Genomic DNA, 15801 nt, shown 5'->3' with positions numbered 1-15801 from the left:
TGTAGCTTTAAGATTTCCATTAACTGGAGCTAAGGGAGCCCAGCCTGATGAAAGAACCGCCCCAGACGTAGCTGTGCTCATAATTTTGGCCACACAGTGTAACATTAATAAATGTACAAAGACATATAAATAAATAAATCCAGTACATGTAAACCTCCGCTACAACCTCCCACTGCTTACATAAGTAAAATCTACTGCACTTGACCTGATTTACATGGATCCAGACTATATCTGGCATTAGAAACCACATCTTCGCATGTTTTATGGTGAGCAGGTTTCTCACAACTCGCTGCACTTGCTCTGTCAGAGGAGACAGTCGGAGACGTCTCGGAGTGAGTCCTCGTCTCAAAATGGGTCTAAAAATAACCCGAGCTGCAGAGCTGGAGCAGACAAAGCAAGTGTTCCTGTTAAGAGTGACTTTTGTCAATGGCAATTTAAATGTGTAGCTTCTCTTTATAGACATGGAGCAGGTGTTTGGCTGCTGAGACGTGTGGGGGAAGATTCTTTAAATGATATTATGCGGAGGATGCTGCTGCTGCTGCCGGCAACAGTTCACCTCTGCAGGTGAACAAGAGTTCATTTTAAAAACCTGCTTCATCTCAGATTTCCTCTCTTATGAGGACTTTACCCCAAACATTACATCATCTGAAAACTTTTGATGGAAACTGTTGAAGTAAAGACAGACATTCATACTTTTCTACCAATGCTATGAAGGCAATTTCATTGACGCTATAAATGAGGAATCAATTTGAACAGACTGTTAGAAAACCTTTTATCTTTAAGGTTTGTGCCAAAATTAGAGGTGAGACCACTGACTATATGATATGATGGACGTAGACACCATGACATCACCCATTTCTTTGTGGGTTCCAGTTTTGAGTCCTTGAAATTGGCATTTTGTCATCTTTACCATAAGTTTCGGGCAAATGTCAAGACTAGGCTCCTAGAAAGTGCGCCGGTCGTTGAAGTCAATTTTCATAGTGGCCAAACACTGGAATTACACCGTCACATAACGCCCCGTGACCCAAACAGACTTTTTCCCATAGACTTACGTGGCAAAAGAAACATCTATAAAGCTGGATTTATACTTCTGGAGAGTCAGAGACAGGCGGGGTCGACAACGAGGAAGCAATCTGGGAATAAACGCTGGAAAGTCTCGCATGTGTGCGACAAAGGACAATCTGGCAAGGAGAGTCTGAGAAGCAGGAGTCTTCATACTCACAGGAGGTGATGATCAACAGGTGGGAGCAGCTGGCTTGATGAGGTGGGTGTGGGAGATGTATGGACAGGTGAGACTGGACTGAGAGAGTGGCATGTATGGCAGGTTGACAGTGCCCACTGTGGAAGTATGATTGTGATGCCAAACCCTGATCTTTTTTCCCTAAACCCAACCATGTGCTTTTGTCAGCTAAATGCAACCATGTTTGTTGTTGAAGGAAAAAAACAGTCAATTCAAAAAACAGAATGAAAACAGAAGAGTATTTTGAAAACAGGCTGAAGTTGACATGGCGTCCCAGAATGTCAACAATCAATGTACCCAGGGTACCTTGCGCGACATCTGTTGACATGGAAAGTCCATGACCAAATGGCGATATGTGACGAGGTCAGAGTCAGAATGTATTGTGCTGGCTGTTTTGGTGGTGCAGCAACTTCAGACACAATTTCGGACCGCCTCAGCACCTAACCTTGCATTTTCCAGGTGGTTAAAGACTGGGCAGGTTGCTGCTTGGTTGAGAGGAGTTGCTCATCTCTGCTACCAACCTTTTCAAGGATCTAATACCAAAATATGAAACAAACAAAGAACTAGCAAACTAAAGTCACAGGTGAAAGAGGAAAGGGATAGGAGTCAAATAAAGAGTCAGACCACAGCCCAGTTTTCTAAGGATGCCTTTATTAAAGAGTCAACAACGTGCGCTAGCCGTCCGGTTCTAGAAAAATAACACAGTCATACATTCATCCAGTGGAAATCCAAAAAAAACAAAGAAAAAACAAGGACAGGTTTTTATTTTTAAAGCTCAAAATCCCTTTAAAAGGTGAGAGGGGAACCTGAATGATGCCATATACTGTATGTACTCAATATATGTGTGTGTGTGTGTGTGTGTGTGTGTCACTGTGTGTGATGAGCAGCAGCACCAAATCGTTTTGCCTTTTTCTTAAAGCAACAGGAAGTCAGATATTCACTCAAACAAAATGACGATGACATGTGCTGAGATTTGATTATTGATCGACACCAGTAACTGAAGCATTACTCCACCAGCTGCTCTGGCTTCCTGTGTTCCCATTCTGGTGCTTTCGGAGTTATACCGTTTTACGTGTTAGTTGTAGATCAGATTTAGAGGTTACAGATGAGTTTGTGAACCCAGTTTGGAGTCGTGTTCATAGATTTCCAGCTGTGTGATGCAGCTTAGATTTGAAGCCTGTGCACGAAGCTGACGTTGCTGATGTGCACATCCTCAAAGATGTAATAACACGTCTTGGCAGCGGTGGCTACAGACAAACCAGATGGAGACAACAAAACCTGAGATTAATGAATGAGTGAAGACAACGTTAAAGACAGACTCGATAATCTGCTTTCTTCGAAAAACACGTATATAGCAAAGACATTTTCCTCTGCTTACTTTGGTAGCTGCTCCACGGTGTCCTCAGGTATCAGACACTTACATTTTATTCTTTTAAAGACAGTTTTTAACCAAATTTTAGAACGACTTTCAGACGAAATCATCTTTTTCTTATTCAAGCATTGCAGGTATGTGTAAAGGTAAGTCATATATATGTAGTCCCATGTAGAGGTAGGTTTTATGTAGGAATTTGAAGACCAACAAAAACAAAACTGGTTGTGTTTATGCAAGTCACAGCTGTGTTTCCAGTTGTTTTTTTAGGCTCTAATTGTGGTTGTTTTGTAGCAACCCATCTGCGTTTTTCCAGTGGCTTTTAAAGCTTGTGTCATGGATGTTTAATAGCAACCTGTCAGTGTTTAATCGTTTTGTAAGGCTTATATTGTAGATGTTTTGTAACAGTTCTTAAGTGTTTTTCCGTGGGCTTCATGGGCTCCAAACGTGTTTTGTAGCAACCCGTCAGTGTTTTTTCAATTGTTTTTTTAACCTCCTGTCAAGGATGTTTTGTAGAAATTTTTCAGTGTTTTTTACTGTGGCTTTTAGGCTCCTTTTGAGGGTGTTTTGTAGCAACCTGTCTATGTTTTTCAATCAGGTTTTTAGGCTCCTATTGTAGATCTTTCATAGTGAACAGTCTGTGTTTTTCCATCGGTTTTGTTAGGCTCAAATCCTGGGTGTTTTGTAGCAACCTGTCAGTGTTTTTCAATGATCTTTTAGGCTTCTGTGGATGTTTTATAGTGACCAGTCTGTGTTTTTCTAGCAGCTTTTAAGGCTCCAATTACAAATGTTTTATAGCAACTCATCAGTGTTTTTCAATGTTTTTTTAGGCTCCTATCAAGGATGTTTTGTTGCAGTTATTCAGTGTTTTTTACAGTGGCTTTTTAGGATAAGGAACAGTCTGTGTTTTTCCATAGGTTTTGTTTGGCTCAAATCCTGGGTGTTTTGTAGCAACCTGTCAGTGTTTTTCAATTATTTTTTAGGCTTCCATTGTGGGTGTTTTGTAGTGACCAGTCTGTGTTTTTTCAGTGGCTTTTTTAGGCTCCTATCACAAATGTTTTATAGCAACTCATCAGTGTATTTCAATGGGTTTTTTTGGGTTCCAAATGTGGCTGTTTTGTCGCGACCTGTCAGTGTTTTTCCATCAGCTTTTCAGGCTACACACACAATGTTTTGTACCAACCCATCAGTGTTTTTCAATTGTTTTTTAGGCCTCTATCATTGATGTTTTGTAGCAATTCTTAAGTGCTTTTCCATGGGTTTTTAAGGCTCCAAATGTGGGCGTTTTACTGCAATCCGTGAGTATTTTTTCAATCACTTTTTAGGCTCCTATTGTGGATGTTTTATAGTGACCCATCTGTGTTTTTTCATCAGCTTTTTAGGGTCCAAATGATGGTGTTTTGTAGCAACCTGTCAGTTTGTCCAGCAGCTTTTTGAGCTCCAATTGTGGGTGTTTTGTAGCATCCTATCAGTGTTTTTCCACCAGCTTTTAAGGCTTCAAACATGGTGTTTTGTCAGTGGGTTGTGTACCACGAAAAGCCATTGATTTTTACTGAGACATGGCTGCTTCTCCAGCGGGGATGCTGCCCCCTAAATGGGGTATTTTATGCCAAATCATCATCTTTTCCTAACCATAAAATAATGTTTTTTTTTCCCGAAATCTTACCATGTGTTAACCACAGTAACCAATTACAATCTCAACATATGCACTACATGTTATCGTCCAAAAGTATTGTATCCATGGCTTGCAGAAACGTAAATGCTAACTTTTTTTCCTGGTGATTGGATTGGAATAACGTTATTACAGTGAGTTGGGTTAAATTAATCAACATTTTGACAATGTTGATTCTCTAATCTTCTTCAACGTTTGGTTTACTTCCTGGATTTCTCCCACATGGAAATTCTGACCGATCAAGAGCAGCTTTCTCACACAAGGCATTTGATCTGGTCCACTTGTAAATGCTGCCGTGAGAACACGAACCAACTCTAGGCAATTATACAACTATGTGACAAAATCAGTCGCTGATTCAGACCAAAGGAGACAACTCTAGGTCTGAGAGCACCCTTAAAGAGATAGATTTTTTTTTTTAGGTGTTTAAAATACATTTAGCTGCTTCCCCCGTCCACAGCAGCACACTGCTTAGCTTCTGTGATAGTGCTCATGTCTGCTTCTACATCTACTGTAGATAAGACACTCACTATGGATAAGTACCTCACACAACCCCGCTTCAAAAGACCCAAACTATCGCTCTGACAGAATCTACTGGATGGTGTCTACATCTGATGGACGTCACTTCACACCCTTCCAAAAAATAAAACCTATGTAGTGTTCTTAGATTTTGTTGCACAAGAGCTGAAATATTTTTTTTTTTAATCTTTCTGTCTCACAAATGAAAATTCAACGAGAGTCTGCCTCGGTGTGTGAGCGGAGTGTGTGTACCTCTGCAGGTGGTCTGTCCTGATGGATTCATGTGACGCAACAGCCCCCCACTTGCACACTCACACACACACACACACTCACACTTCCGAGATCTATAACAGTGGACAGGGCCGTTGTCCTCGGTTGCCTTGGAGGCAGTGAAGCCTCACAGGACTGTTAGCGCCCCGTGTGTGTGTGTGAGTGTGATTCACATTACAGAGATCACACAGGGTTATCAAAGTGGACTGCAGGCTGCAGCCGCTGCCTCAGACTATTTACAGTCAGCTGGTCAGTGGTCATATGTCTGTGTGTGTGTGAATAATGCATGAGATCAACTTTTCCCTTCCTCATGCCGACTGCTATCAAAGTGTTTACTCTGTGTGTGTGTGTGTGTGTGTTTGTTGTCCCATCTGTCCCTTTAGAAGACACATCTTCTTCAATGATGCTCAATTTGTTTCTCTATTGCATATTTCCTCTTTCAGCGGCACACACACACACACACACACACACACACACACACACACACACACACGCTCAAGATCTTCCAAAACATCTCCTCAGACGAAACCTTAATTAATCATTTAACACACACACACACACACACGCACACACACACACACACACACACACACACACACACACAGTAAACAACTCTTATCTTCACATATCAATCAAAGGCTCAACATTTAATTATAGATTCTGGCTGGATCAATAATCCCTATGTGGCAGGACTAATCGATATTGATCCATCAGAGTGATTGACTATCGGTCCCATCTGTGCTGCCTAATAACATATGTGGCCCCTCCAAGTCCCATGTTACTACGTGTGTGTGTGTGTGTGTGTGTGTGCGTGTGTGTGTGTTAGTAATAGACCGTGACCCTGAAGCCTTGGTAACAGATTCTCCTTTCAATCGATCAGTGCTCTTAAGTGTTCATTTCAAAATAAAACTCTAAAATAACAAATAGTGTGATTAAAATCTCAGCCCCCACGGGCGTCACGGCAATCGACGAGGTGCGATTGATTATCACAACCCTCCGGCTCGGTTCATGCGTGGCAGTGCGCGGCCCTGATTATGGCGGGGTGGTTACATGCAGGCTGGTTGCCGTGGTAACCGAGAGAATCCAGGGGTTTTTTTTTTCTCCTGCTCTCTCTCTTGTTTATTACAGTCTCCATGTGAGCTGAAGTGGATATTAGATCCATAACAGATGAACAGCAGCACTGTCTCTGCCACGACAAATGTGTTAACTTGTGAGTCTTTAACATGATCTCGCTCCACTTTCTCTTCGGAAAAGCTACGAAAAGTTTCATTAGCCAGAAGCTGCGACAAAGTTTTATTTTGTGGAGCAGGGCTGGTGCAGCAGGACGGGTCACCTTCACTGTTAAACTTCACTAAACACCTCCAGCTCCTCCACCTGGACTCTCTTTCTTTATTCACCTTCTCCGTCAGACACAATCATTCTCCTGAAACAGCAGCTTGTTCCCTCTGTGGCTCCGACCTCTGCTGTCCTGAATACCACCAACTTCATGGTCATCTCAGATCTAAACAATTCAACGCCCTCACTTACAGTTTATCTGTGATTCACATGATTACGTCTGATACCTGATGCCTAACTTTGCAGGTTGCAAACCACCCTATCACGTCCTTACTCTAACCTTCCTGTGTAATCAGTCTAGCATTTATTTATGTTTTCACAGTAATTAGTATCTAGTTCCTAAAATGTTCAGGCAGAGGGTACTTGCTCAGCAAATAGTTTGCTGGGAACAGGGAAACAGAGATCTGTGTGGGTACATGAGCCCCTAAAAAAGAGGGTGGGTCAAGGGGAGCACCACCAGTCGGTCCAGGAGCTTCTCCTCCATGATGGACGTTTCAAGGCATATTTAAGGATGACTCAGGGGTAGGGATGGGAATCAAGAACCGGTTCCTGTTAAGAACCGGTTCCAACTGGTTCAATTCATCGACATCATTAGGCTTTATACTTAACGATTCCCTTATTGATTCTTTTCATTACGCTGAATCTTTACGTCGATGACGCACGTCGCGCTCGTCAGTCAGCAGTACGTTCAACAACAAAGACGACGTAATGATGGAGAGACAGAAGCGGTCAAAAGCTTGGCTTCACTTCACCAAAAAAGACTCATGACATTCACTCATGACAACAGCATGACGTGCAATTTATGCAATGCTACAGTGATTTGTTTTCCACTACAGGGCTCTACTGTGCAAGCATTTTAACGTTATTCGCATTTGTGACTAAAAATAGTTTTGTGCCAACAAAATAAATCATTCAGCACGCTGTGTGAGTACAGATTTCAACCAGCAGCAGAAACGAAAGGCGAATCCTGCCTGTTGTGGGTTGAACGGGGGTCACAGACACAGACAGGGACAGGAATACGTATTCCTGTCAAATATGGCAGCCCTACTGCTCCGCGGCGCAAGATAATGGCTTACTGGCGACTGAGAAGCCCGGCTTCAGGTCCGATAATGTCCTTTTCTTGGTGTCATGACTGCCCAGAAGTACCTGAACAGCCGAGCTGTGGCGGCACACAGTATGTGACGTGTCAGAGGAGAAACGAGCCGTTCATATTTCTCTCTTTGTGGCAGGTTTACGGCCCACAAACCTCACCGCACTTTAGGGACTGTTCTTTACTTGTCAGGGGAGGAGGGTGGCTGGTTGATTTTTATTTTATTTATTTATCTTATTTTGATCCCCCCTATGTTAATCACTTATTGATGCTGTTTTTGAAGTATGAATAAGTCATTAAGTAATTTATTCCATTGAAATATCATTATCATCTGCCTCATTTTTGCTGTGGTATCATGATACTACTCAGAACCATATTTTCATTGGTATCGTACCATGGGTCCCAATTTTGGGTACCGTGACAACACTAACAGATTCTGTAATGTTATTTGACGTAGATGAAAACAAATGCTGTACAAATATTCTTTCATTTGTTCCATTTTAGATGGTAGCAGTGGACCAATTTCATATTTTGTTTACTTACTTAGCACTTATCTCTTGTTTAGAATAGAAACTCAATAAAATTTATGTTGTTGACACCAAAAACCTGTAAGGTCTACTTTTTCTACACAGAAAATTCACAGAAGGAATCGATAAAGAATCAGATCGATAAGCAGAATCGATAATGGCACTGATATCAATAAAATCCTATCAATTCCCATCCCTACTCGGGGGCAGTTTGACAACCTGCTGTCTATTATCGGCCCGTATAGCTCTGGGTATCCAGCAGCTGCTACCACCAGTTTCTCCTCCACTGTTTACCAACTGTAAACTTGTTGCCATGACTACCACAGAAGGCCCGCCTCTCAAATCATCCGATTGGACAATGGGACAAAAGATGCTGAAATTTCACTCTGAGTTGAAGCTTTTTCAGAATTCAGTTCAGAGTGCTCTGGCAAAAATGGCAGGTGTCTAGAGCGCAGCAACATGAGGCGTGTCGCAATGCAAGAAGAGCGAGCAAGAAGCTTCATTTTCATAAAAAACAATTACAAAAAGCCGCCTCCTAAAACGGTGGATACGCAGCTGAAACACTTTCTGTGTGATTGGGGCCTAAAGCATGCTGCAGTGTCTCTATTAGATGCTGTAGGCTTTCAGCTGACTCTAATGTACGCCCATCTGCTGCGCTATTTGATGCTAACAGCAACTGCTGTAGTGTAAAGATCGAGGAATGTGAAATAAAAAGTCAATGCTGTTAACACAACGAGACTCGAGAACTAGCACCACCACTAGCCATCAGCTAGTCTTGCGCGGGTTGCCATGTAAACACAGCACGACTGCAGGGCAGGCTAACTGACCACGGTGAGAAACAATGCTATTAAAGTGGAGTAAATTACGTCTTTTCAAGTCAGTTTTGCATGCTACGGCTTCAGGGCACTTGGATTACGACGGACGAGCTGTTCTGATGTTTTTGAAACGCATTAGCGGAGTTTTATTACATTTTCAAAATGTGGGTTCCATGCAATTCAAGTGTAGCTGTTATTCCGGCTAGCTGCTATCCTCCGATACCCCGAACGAGTTTTGTGGATTAAAAAACTACACTGGACTTCTTGTCGGCATGAGACTCAGTAAGTACCGTCTGTATTTTCATTCTGAAGTGGCCATTTCCTTTAAGTCTTGTTTTCTCCGAGCAGTTCAGTTCAGTTCGGTATACTTTCACTGTGAAAAGTTGTGGATGGTCCCAATGGAACCGTTCCGTACCGTCCCCATGTTTGGTCCCCCCTCTGTTGGGGTAGCTAGCACACAGATGTGCTACTAAAAGGTGGAGCTGTGAACACTGCAGTCTGATTGGTCAGTAGAGGACGGTCACTCTGCTCAGGGCTGAGTTGTGTCTGGTTTTGAGGCTCATGTAACCACTGTTCATACTGTGGAGAGTTTTATTAGTAAACTGTAACTATAAAATGAAAGGATGTTTTGCTGCCTCTCACAGCAGCTGGAGTCTGAGAACAAATAACTTCATTCACTGGGCCGACTGCCGGTGACTTTTAAGGTGGAACGTTAACTTGTAATGTTACTCAATGCATGAGTTGATGACGTGAATCCATCAGCACACCTTAAATTTCACTGTGACAACTTTGACCATCACTTTAGTTTGTATATGACACACACTTTTAGTAATGAGTGGATCTTCAATTTCATCCGCATTATGTGAACGCCATATATTCTAATCCTTGCTTGATGAAAAGAAAGCATTGCAGAGTGTTGTTCCTGTGGGCTACAGCAACACTAAACCCCTGAGCTTGCCTGAGAAGGACTAAATGCACAAAGCTGCTGTTTTTAAATATCCCATAGAGAGAGACTCTCACTGCAGCCTGTTCTGTGGACGATAAACCAGGTGCACACTGATAAAGGAGGAAATACAGTGAGTGCTGGACGGAGCAGTGAGTGACAACAACCCCACCCACATTTAAGAGTACTGTTTGCGGTGGAAACACTCGGGTCTAGGTACCACGTCTGAAGGGTTACTGTTGGCTCCAGAGGTACTGTACTGAAAGTGTTTGGTGAAATAGGGCTTAAGACACCAAAGAGGCATTCTGCAACCAGTTATTTTGAGAATAAAGATGAATAAAATCCTACTTTCTGTGTCTCAGTATTTTTAAGACTTTTGTGAAATTGATTTAAGACATTTTAATACCCATTAAGGCTTATTTATGACTGACTTTGATGCCTTCTAAGACTTTTAAGGATCTGCAGGAACCCTGCTGAGCTCCTTGTCAGGGAAATGTAACTACAGGTCACATTACATACTGTTGTGTTTCCTGTGAGGACATTCTGGTGGTTACAGTAAGGGTTAAAGATGTCTGTGTCTCTGTGTCATTAGCTGGATATAAAATGACATCAGGTAGATCGTTTTTAAATACTAAATAGATGGGTGTCATCACTAACCATTTAGCTGCACACATGCTGCCTGCGCCAGGATGCCCGGCAGCGTCTGGCTCTGGACGTGACATTATGATTACAGGATGTTGAGCGGGGTAATTGGGTCTCCATGGTTACACCGTGACATTTTGGGATGTTGATTCATTGAAAGGGTTGAGGCTTTCTGCCGCCGCCGCTGCCAAGACAGCTGGTGGTGAGGTCACAGTGAGTGTGTGTGTGTGTGTGTGAGAGAGAAAAGGAAAGGTACGGGGAAAGAAAATGGATGAGGACAGGATGTAACATAAGAAGGAGAGACAGCTGATGTCATCCTGCTCAAGAGGGAGACGGTGGAGGACTCTGGAGAGATCTCATAAAGGGCAAAACATTTGGCCAGGAGCTACTCATCACACCAGATGATATGTCAAGTGTGTGTTCCTATGTGTGTGTGTTGCAGGTAACGGTGTTTTTTTTTGATCATACATGCATAATTTCTCTACTTCGCCTCTGACAGTCATATAGTAACCAGAGTAAAATTCAACAGCCTCTGCTCATGCCAACTTTTTGAAGTCGCCGCGCCGAGCGACTCCAAGAGGAAAAAGAAAATAATAATCATGATGAAATTCTGGTGAAATTTCCCTTTAAAATAGATTTCCCAGATAGAAAGGCAAACTCATCTCTGCTCTCTCCGTCTGCTCCTCGTTTCCTCTTCTTCTCTGTCTCCCTTACCTCCTCCGTTGATTCCTCTGTCCTCTCTTTCTCCCCTTCATTTCCACCCATCCATCCATCCATACATCCATCCCTCCTCCTCACAATAAATATCACCGTATATTTTGATTCATCAGGTTAAAGTGTACTTATTAAGGAAGAGCTGAACGAGAAGCCAGGATATCGTAGGCAACTCAAAGAGAAGCAAAGACAGTCTTTAGAAACCAGAATAGTCCTCATTACTATTATTAGAAGTCTCTTATTATTATTATTATAGTTATTATTATTACTAGTATAACTGTTATAAGGATAAAATAAAGTTCCTTGGCCCTTGTTGATGCAGAGAGAGACGGTGCAGGCTATCGACAGCAGAGCAATGGTTCCATGCCGTTCCATTACATCCATCCAGAGTTAAAGGGGAGGTTATTCCGTGTGTCCCATTTGATTCACGCAACTTGAAGTTCACATGGACGCTGGTTTCATTCCATTTGGCTGAAGGTAACGTGAGCTGACTTCCCATTCAAATTCCAGTGGTTTCAAGGGAATCTGTTTCCATTTTTATTCCATTGCAGATTTGAAGTTTGGTTAAAGGGAAAGAAGAAATCGCGTTGAAAACCAAACACACCAAAGTCACTTTGGATGCTTGTAATTCCGTAATAATCATGCATGTTTGAATCTCCCAGAAGAAAAAATTTGTACTCTCCCTTTATGTCTCGTCCTTTGTTCTCTTGTGGCACGCGTGGAAAATGGCAGACGTTGATAAGGACAGGTTAGCGTGATTTTTTTGATTGTGACTGAAACGCAGACCGATATAACTCAAAGTCAATAATTACTCTCTGTGTTATGAACTTTTACACTGTGAGGGTTTATTGACTGTAAAACATTCCCAGAGACTATAAGCTGTTTGACGTAAAACCTAAAGCCGGAAAGGGCCGTCCACACCAAGAATGATTCCTGTAACAATAATTATGAGTATGATAAACATCATTTTAAAAACTAAATCAAGCGGATGGCAGAACAATATTGTGGGGATCACTTTCAGAGCAATTCCATGAAAGACAAACACTGACAGCCAATAAAAAGTCATCCGCATTTACTTGGCGTCACATTAAAAATGGCAGATGACATTGTGGAGAAAGTCAATGTGAAAAAACCCACTCTTGTTGAATTAAAACCACAGCCTTTCAACAAAGATGAGGAGACGATTAAAAACTAACACTTTGTAGAACATTATCGTTCATCAGTGCAGATGCCAGATGTTTATAGTTATCATTCCTGGTGTGGAAGGCCCTTAATAACAATGGAAGCTAATTTTAATTAGCTTGAAATCCAGTTTTTACTGTAAATGAAAGTCATGAATCTCACACTGTTGGTAAAAAGAAAGGCTTGGCTTGAAATCTGCTCTTAATTTACTAGCTAACTAGCTAGTTAACTCACTGACTGGCGGCTTAGCTAACTGGCAAGTTACTTAGGTAGCTACCTCGCTCTTAAGCTAGTTAGCTCAGTGACTGGTGGCTTAGCTCACTAGCAAATTAGTTTGGTAGCTCCCTCTCTCTGTAGCTAGTTAGCTTACTGGCTAGCAGTTAGCTCTCTAGTGAGTTACTTTGGCAGATCCCTTGCTCTTTAGTTAGTTAGCTAAAGGACTGATGGGTTAGCTCACTAGCAAGCTAGCTTGGTAGCTCCCTCTCTCTGGCTAGTTCGCTCACAGACTGGCGGGTTAGCTCACTAGCGAGGTAGTTTGGTAGCCACCTCTCTCTCAAGCTAGTTGGCTCACTGACTGGTGGGTGAGCTCACTAACAGGATACTTTGGTAGCTACCTTGATCTCTAGCAAGTTAGCTCACTGACTGGTGAGTTAGCTCACTGCCGAGTTACTTTAGTCGCTACCTCGCTCTCTAGCTAGTTAGCTCACTGTCTGGCGGGTTCGCTCACTAGAGATATACTTTGGTAGCTCCCTCGCTTTTTAGCGAGTTAGCCCTCCTGTTAGCGGGCTAGGTTAGTATCTCGCTTGTTAGCTAAATTGTTTAGGGGTTTTTTTTCAGCTGAGAGCTGATAATGTTGTCTGCACCATATTCCAACCATGGTGTCAAAATATATTTATGAACATCTGCCATTTCAGGATCCCTTCTGTCCTCATGATGAACCATCACAGAGCACGCTCCCTTTTCAGAAATGTCGCATCCCAGCATTCCACCGCACAATTCCGGAACCCATCCTGCCGAGTTAACAGATTCCGTTGACACCTGGCTCCTCCGCCCGTCTCTCTCTGTGTCTCTCCCTCTGAATGTGTTCAGCCATTTTACAAACAAACAAAGAAAAACAGTTTGGTTGTCCGTCTCTCCTATAGCTGCGTGGTGACAGAGTCCTCTATGACCTCACAGCTGTCCTCTATGACATCATCGCAGGGTCCCACCCACCCGCCAATCATCATCACCCCTCCTCTTCCCCCTCCTCCATCCACGCCGCCCTCGCCCGCTCCACCCACGCCTCCGCCCTGGAAAACGTCCTCGCTGGAGTCCAGGAGGCGCGAGCTGGACTCGGACATGTTGGAAGCACAGTGCAGGGATTGGCAGGGGCATGGGGGAGGGAGGGGCAGCGTCAGGAGGGAGTCCCGCCCATTTGTTCTCCGCGGGGAGAACGAGGGGTTATTGATGTCGACTGAGCGGCCCACCTCGTTCAGGTGAGTCTCGCTTCTGGTCACGTCACTGAGTCCGAAATCGGAGTGGCTGTGGGTTCCCAGGGGGCGGAGCAACCCATCGGAGATGGTGTATGAGGGTGGGGACTGGAGGGGGAGAGGCATGGGTGGGGCTTTGCGTTTGGAGCGTGAGAACAGGTAGGAGAGGCGCTTGAAAGAGTCCGCCTTTGTTCCTGGAGTGGAGAGGCGCTGCAGGCGGCTCCTTGTGCGAGCTAATGATGAGGAGAAGGTTGAGGAGAATGACGAAGACGGGGAGGGGAGGACGGTGGTGGAGGATGGAGGGATGACGGTCGTCTTCAGCCCGTTGCTCTTTGGTTTCCCCTCCTCTTCCTCCTCCTCTTCCCCCCATCCAATGCCCTCCTCCAGCTCCTCCTCCTCACCCTCTCCCCCTCCTTCTATTCGGGTCATCCCAGAAATGGAGCGCACCAAGGCGGACACACCAAGCGTTGGTGACGGCGTCGCGTCGTCCTCCAACGGGGTCATGAAGGTCACGCCCTTTGACCTCTGGCCTCCGCCGCCGTCACCTGATTCGCTGTCATCCTCTGAGGCCACGGCGCCATCGTCTTTTGCTGTCTCACTTGAGGAGGAGTAATTTCGCCGGGGAGGACGCCGGTTGCCGAGGAGATCCAGGACCTCGTAGCGGAAACTGGAGATGTCCTGCTTCAACTCCTGGAAAGAGACAGAGAGAAAACTGTTGTGAATTAAATGTAATTTAACATTTAAAAGTCTGGATTTAATGACATTAAAAGTTGGTTTTTAGTGATAGGAGGTGAAATATTTGTTCACCACATGAAAGTGTTGAGAAGAACAAAAGGAAGAACATGTCAATATCGACCATGAGAAGCAGGTAGTTATCGGTTACTGGTATCAGTTGAAAAAATCCATATCGGTGCATCCCTAGAATAATTATCTGCTATCCAGGGAGAAAACATGAGATAAATAACTGAAGAAGAAGGAGGAGAGGGGAAGTGGAAGAGATGGGACTGGTGACTGAATAAGAGGGGAGGTGAAATATCAATTTGTAGAGGCAGAGGGTGAAGAGGAGGGCAAGGGCTCAGGAGGATGGAGATGAAGAGAGGAGGCTCAGGGTCAAGAGAGAGAGAAAAAGAGAGTGGATAAGTGCAGGAAGTAGTGATTGAGCAGAGAGGGGTCGTTCGGGAGAAAAGACTCCAGTAAACTCTGTCTCACTTAAATAAATTGCTTCATTCACTTAATTCATTTTAAAGTCTCTCCTGCCACAGTGCCGTTTTAATACAAATCCACCCGCAACCCACTGACCCCCTCCAAGAATCGCCACCCTAACGTGGTGAAAGGGTTTGTGTGTCAACATGATCCTGGAAGCTGGGTTGTCAGCAAAGCAACGCTTTCCATTTACTGGTCCATCGACATCCCAGCTCTCACCTGTGGTCATGAGCTCTGGGTAGTGACCAAAAGGATGAGACCGCGGATATAAGCAGCTGAAAGGACTTTCCTCTCAAGGGTGGCTGGGCTCAGTCGTAAGTGGAATTTAATTTATCCTGGCTTCATATGAGCAGAGGAAATCTCTGTTTGTCACTAGGCTAATTTATACAATGTAAAATGCCATAGGCTTGTGCTAATAACGTTAGCATGTTGTACTTGTTTGGAAAACGTGTTTAGTATAAGACAGTTGTCTGTGAATCTTGTGAGTTGTAATGGAGCCAAATTTTGTAACGTTACCTTTGTTAAATGTTGCTGTTGTCCCTGGTTTTATATGAGAAGAGGAAAAGTCTGCTAGCTGCTAGGCTAATTTATACAATGTAAAATGCCACAGGCGTGTGCTAATAACGTTAGCATGTTGTATTTGTGGGGAACATGTGTCCAGATAAAGACAAGTGTTTGTCTGTGAATGCTGCGAGTTATAGTGAAGCTGATTTGTGTACTTGTGTTTGAAATTGTGTCTATTAAACCATGTTTAATGTGTGTTTTGAATCAACTAAACTTCACAGTACTTTACAGAAACCCCACCGCCAGGCTC

At 43.6% G+C, this 15801-nt stretch overlaps 1 protein-coding gene across 1 annotated transcript in view; it reads right to left on the bottom strand.

Annotated features, from left to right (window-relative positions):
* Positions 1-12392: 12392 nt before the first annotated feature.
* trpc5a (transient receptor potential cation channel, subfamily C, member 5a) overlaps positions 12393-15801 on the bottom strand; it is a 233634-nt gene continuing 230225 nt past the window's right edge. The window contains exon 18 of the mRNA XM_033609364.2: positions 12393-14474. Within this exon, the coding sequence (XP_033465255.1) occupies positions 13452-14474 (1023 nt within the window). The 3' untranslated portion in view covers positions 12393-13451. The remainder of the gene's footprint in view (positions 14475-15801) is intronic.

The sequence above is a fragment of the Epinephelus lanceolatus genome, chromosome 22 (assembly GCF_041903045.1).
Source record: "Epinephelus lanceolatus isolate andai-2023 chromosome 22, ASM4190304v1, whole genome shotgun sequence".
NCBI classification, from domain to species: Eukaryota; Metazoa; Chordata; class Actinopteri; order Perciformes; family Serranidae; genus Epinephelus; species Epinephelus lanceolatus.
This window is presented reverse-complemented; position numbering and strand designations above follow the sequence as displayed.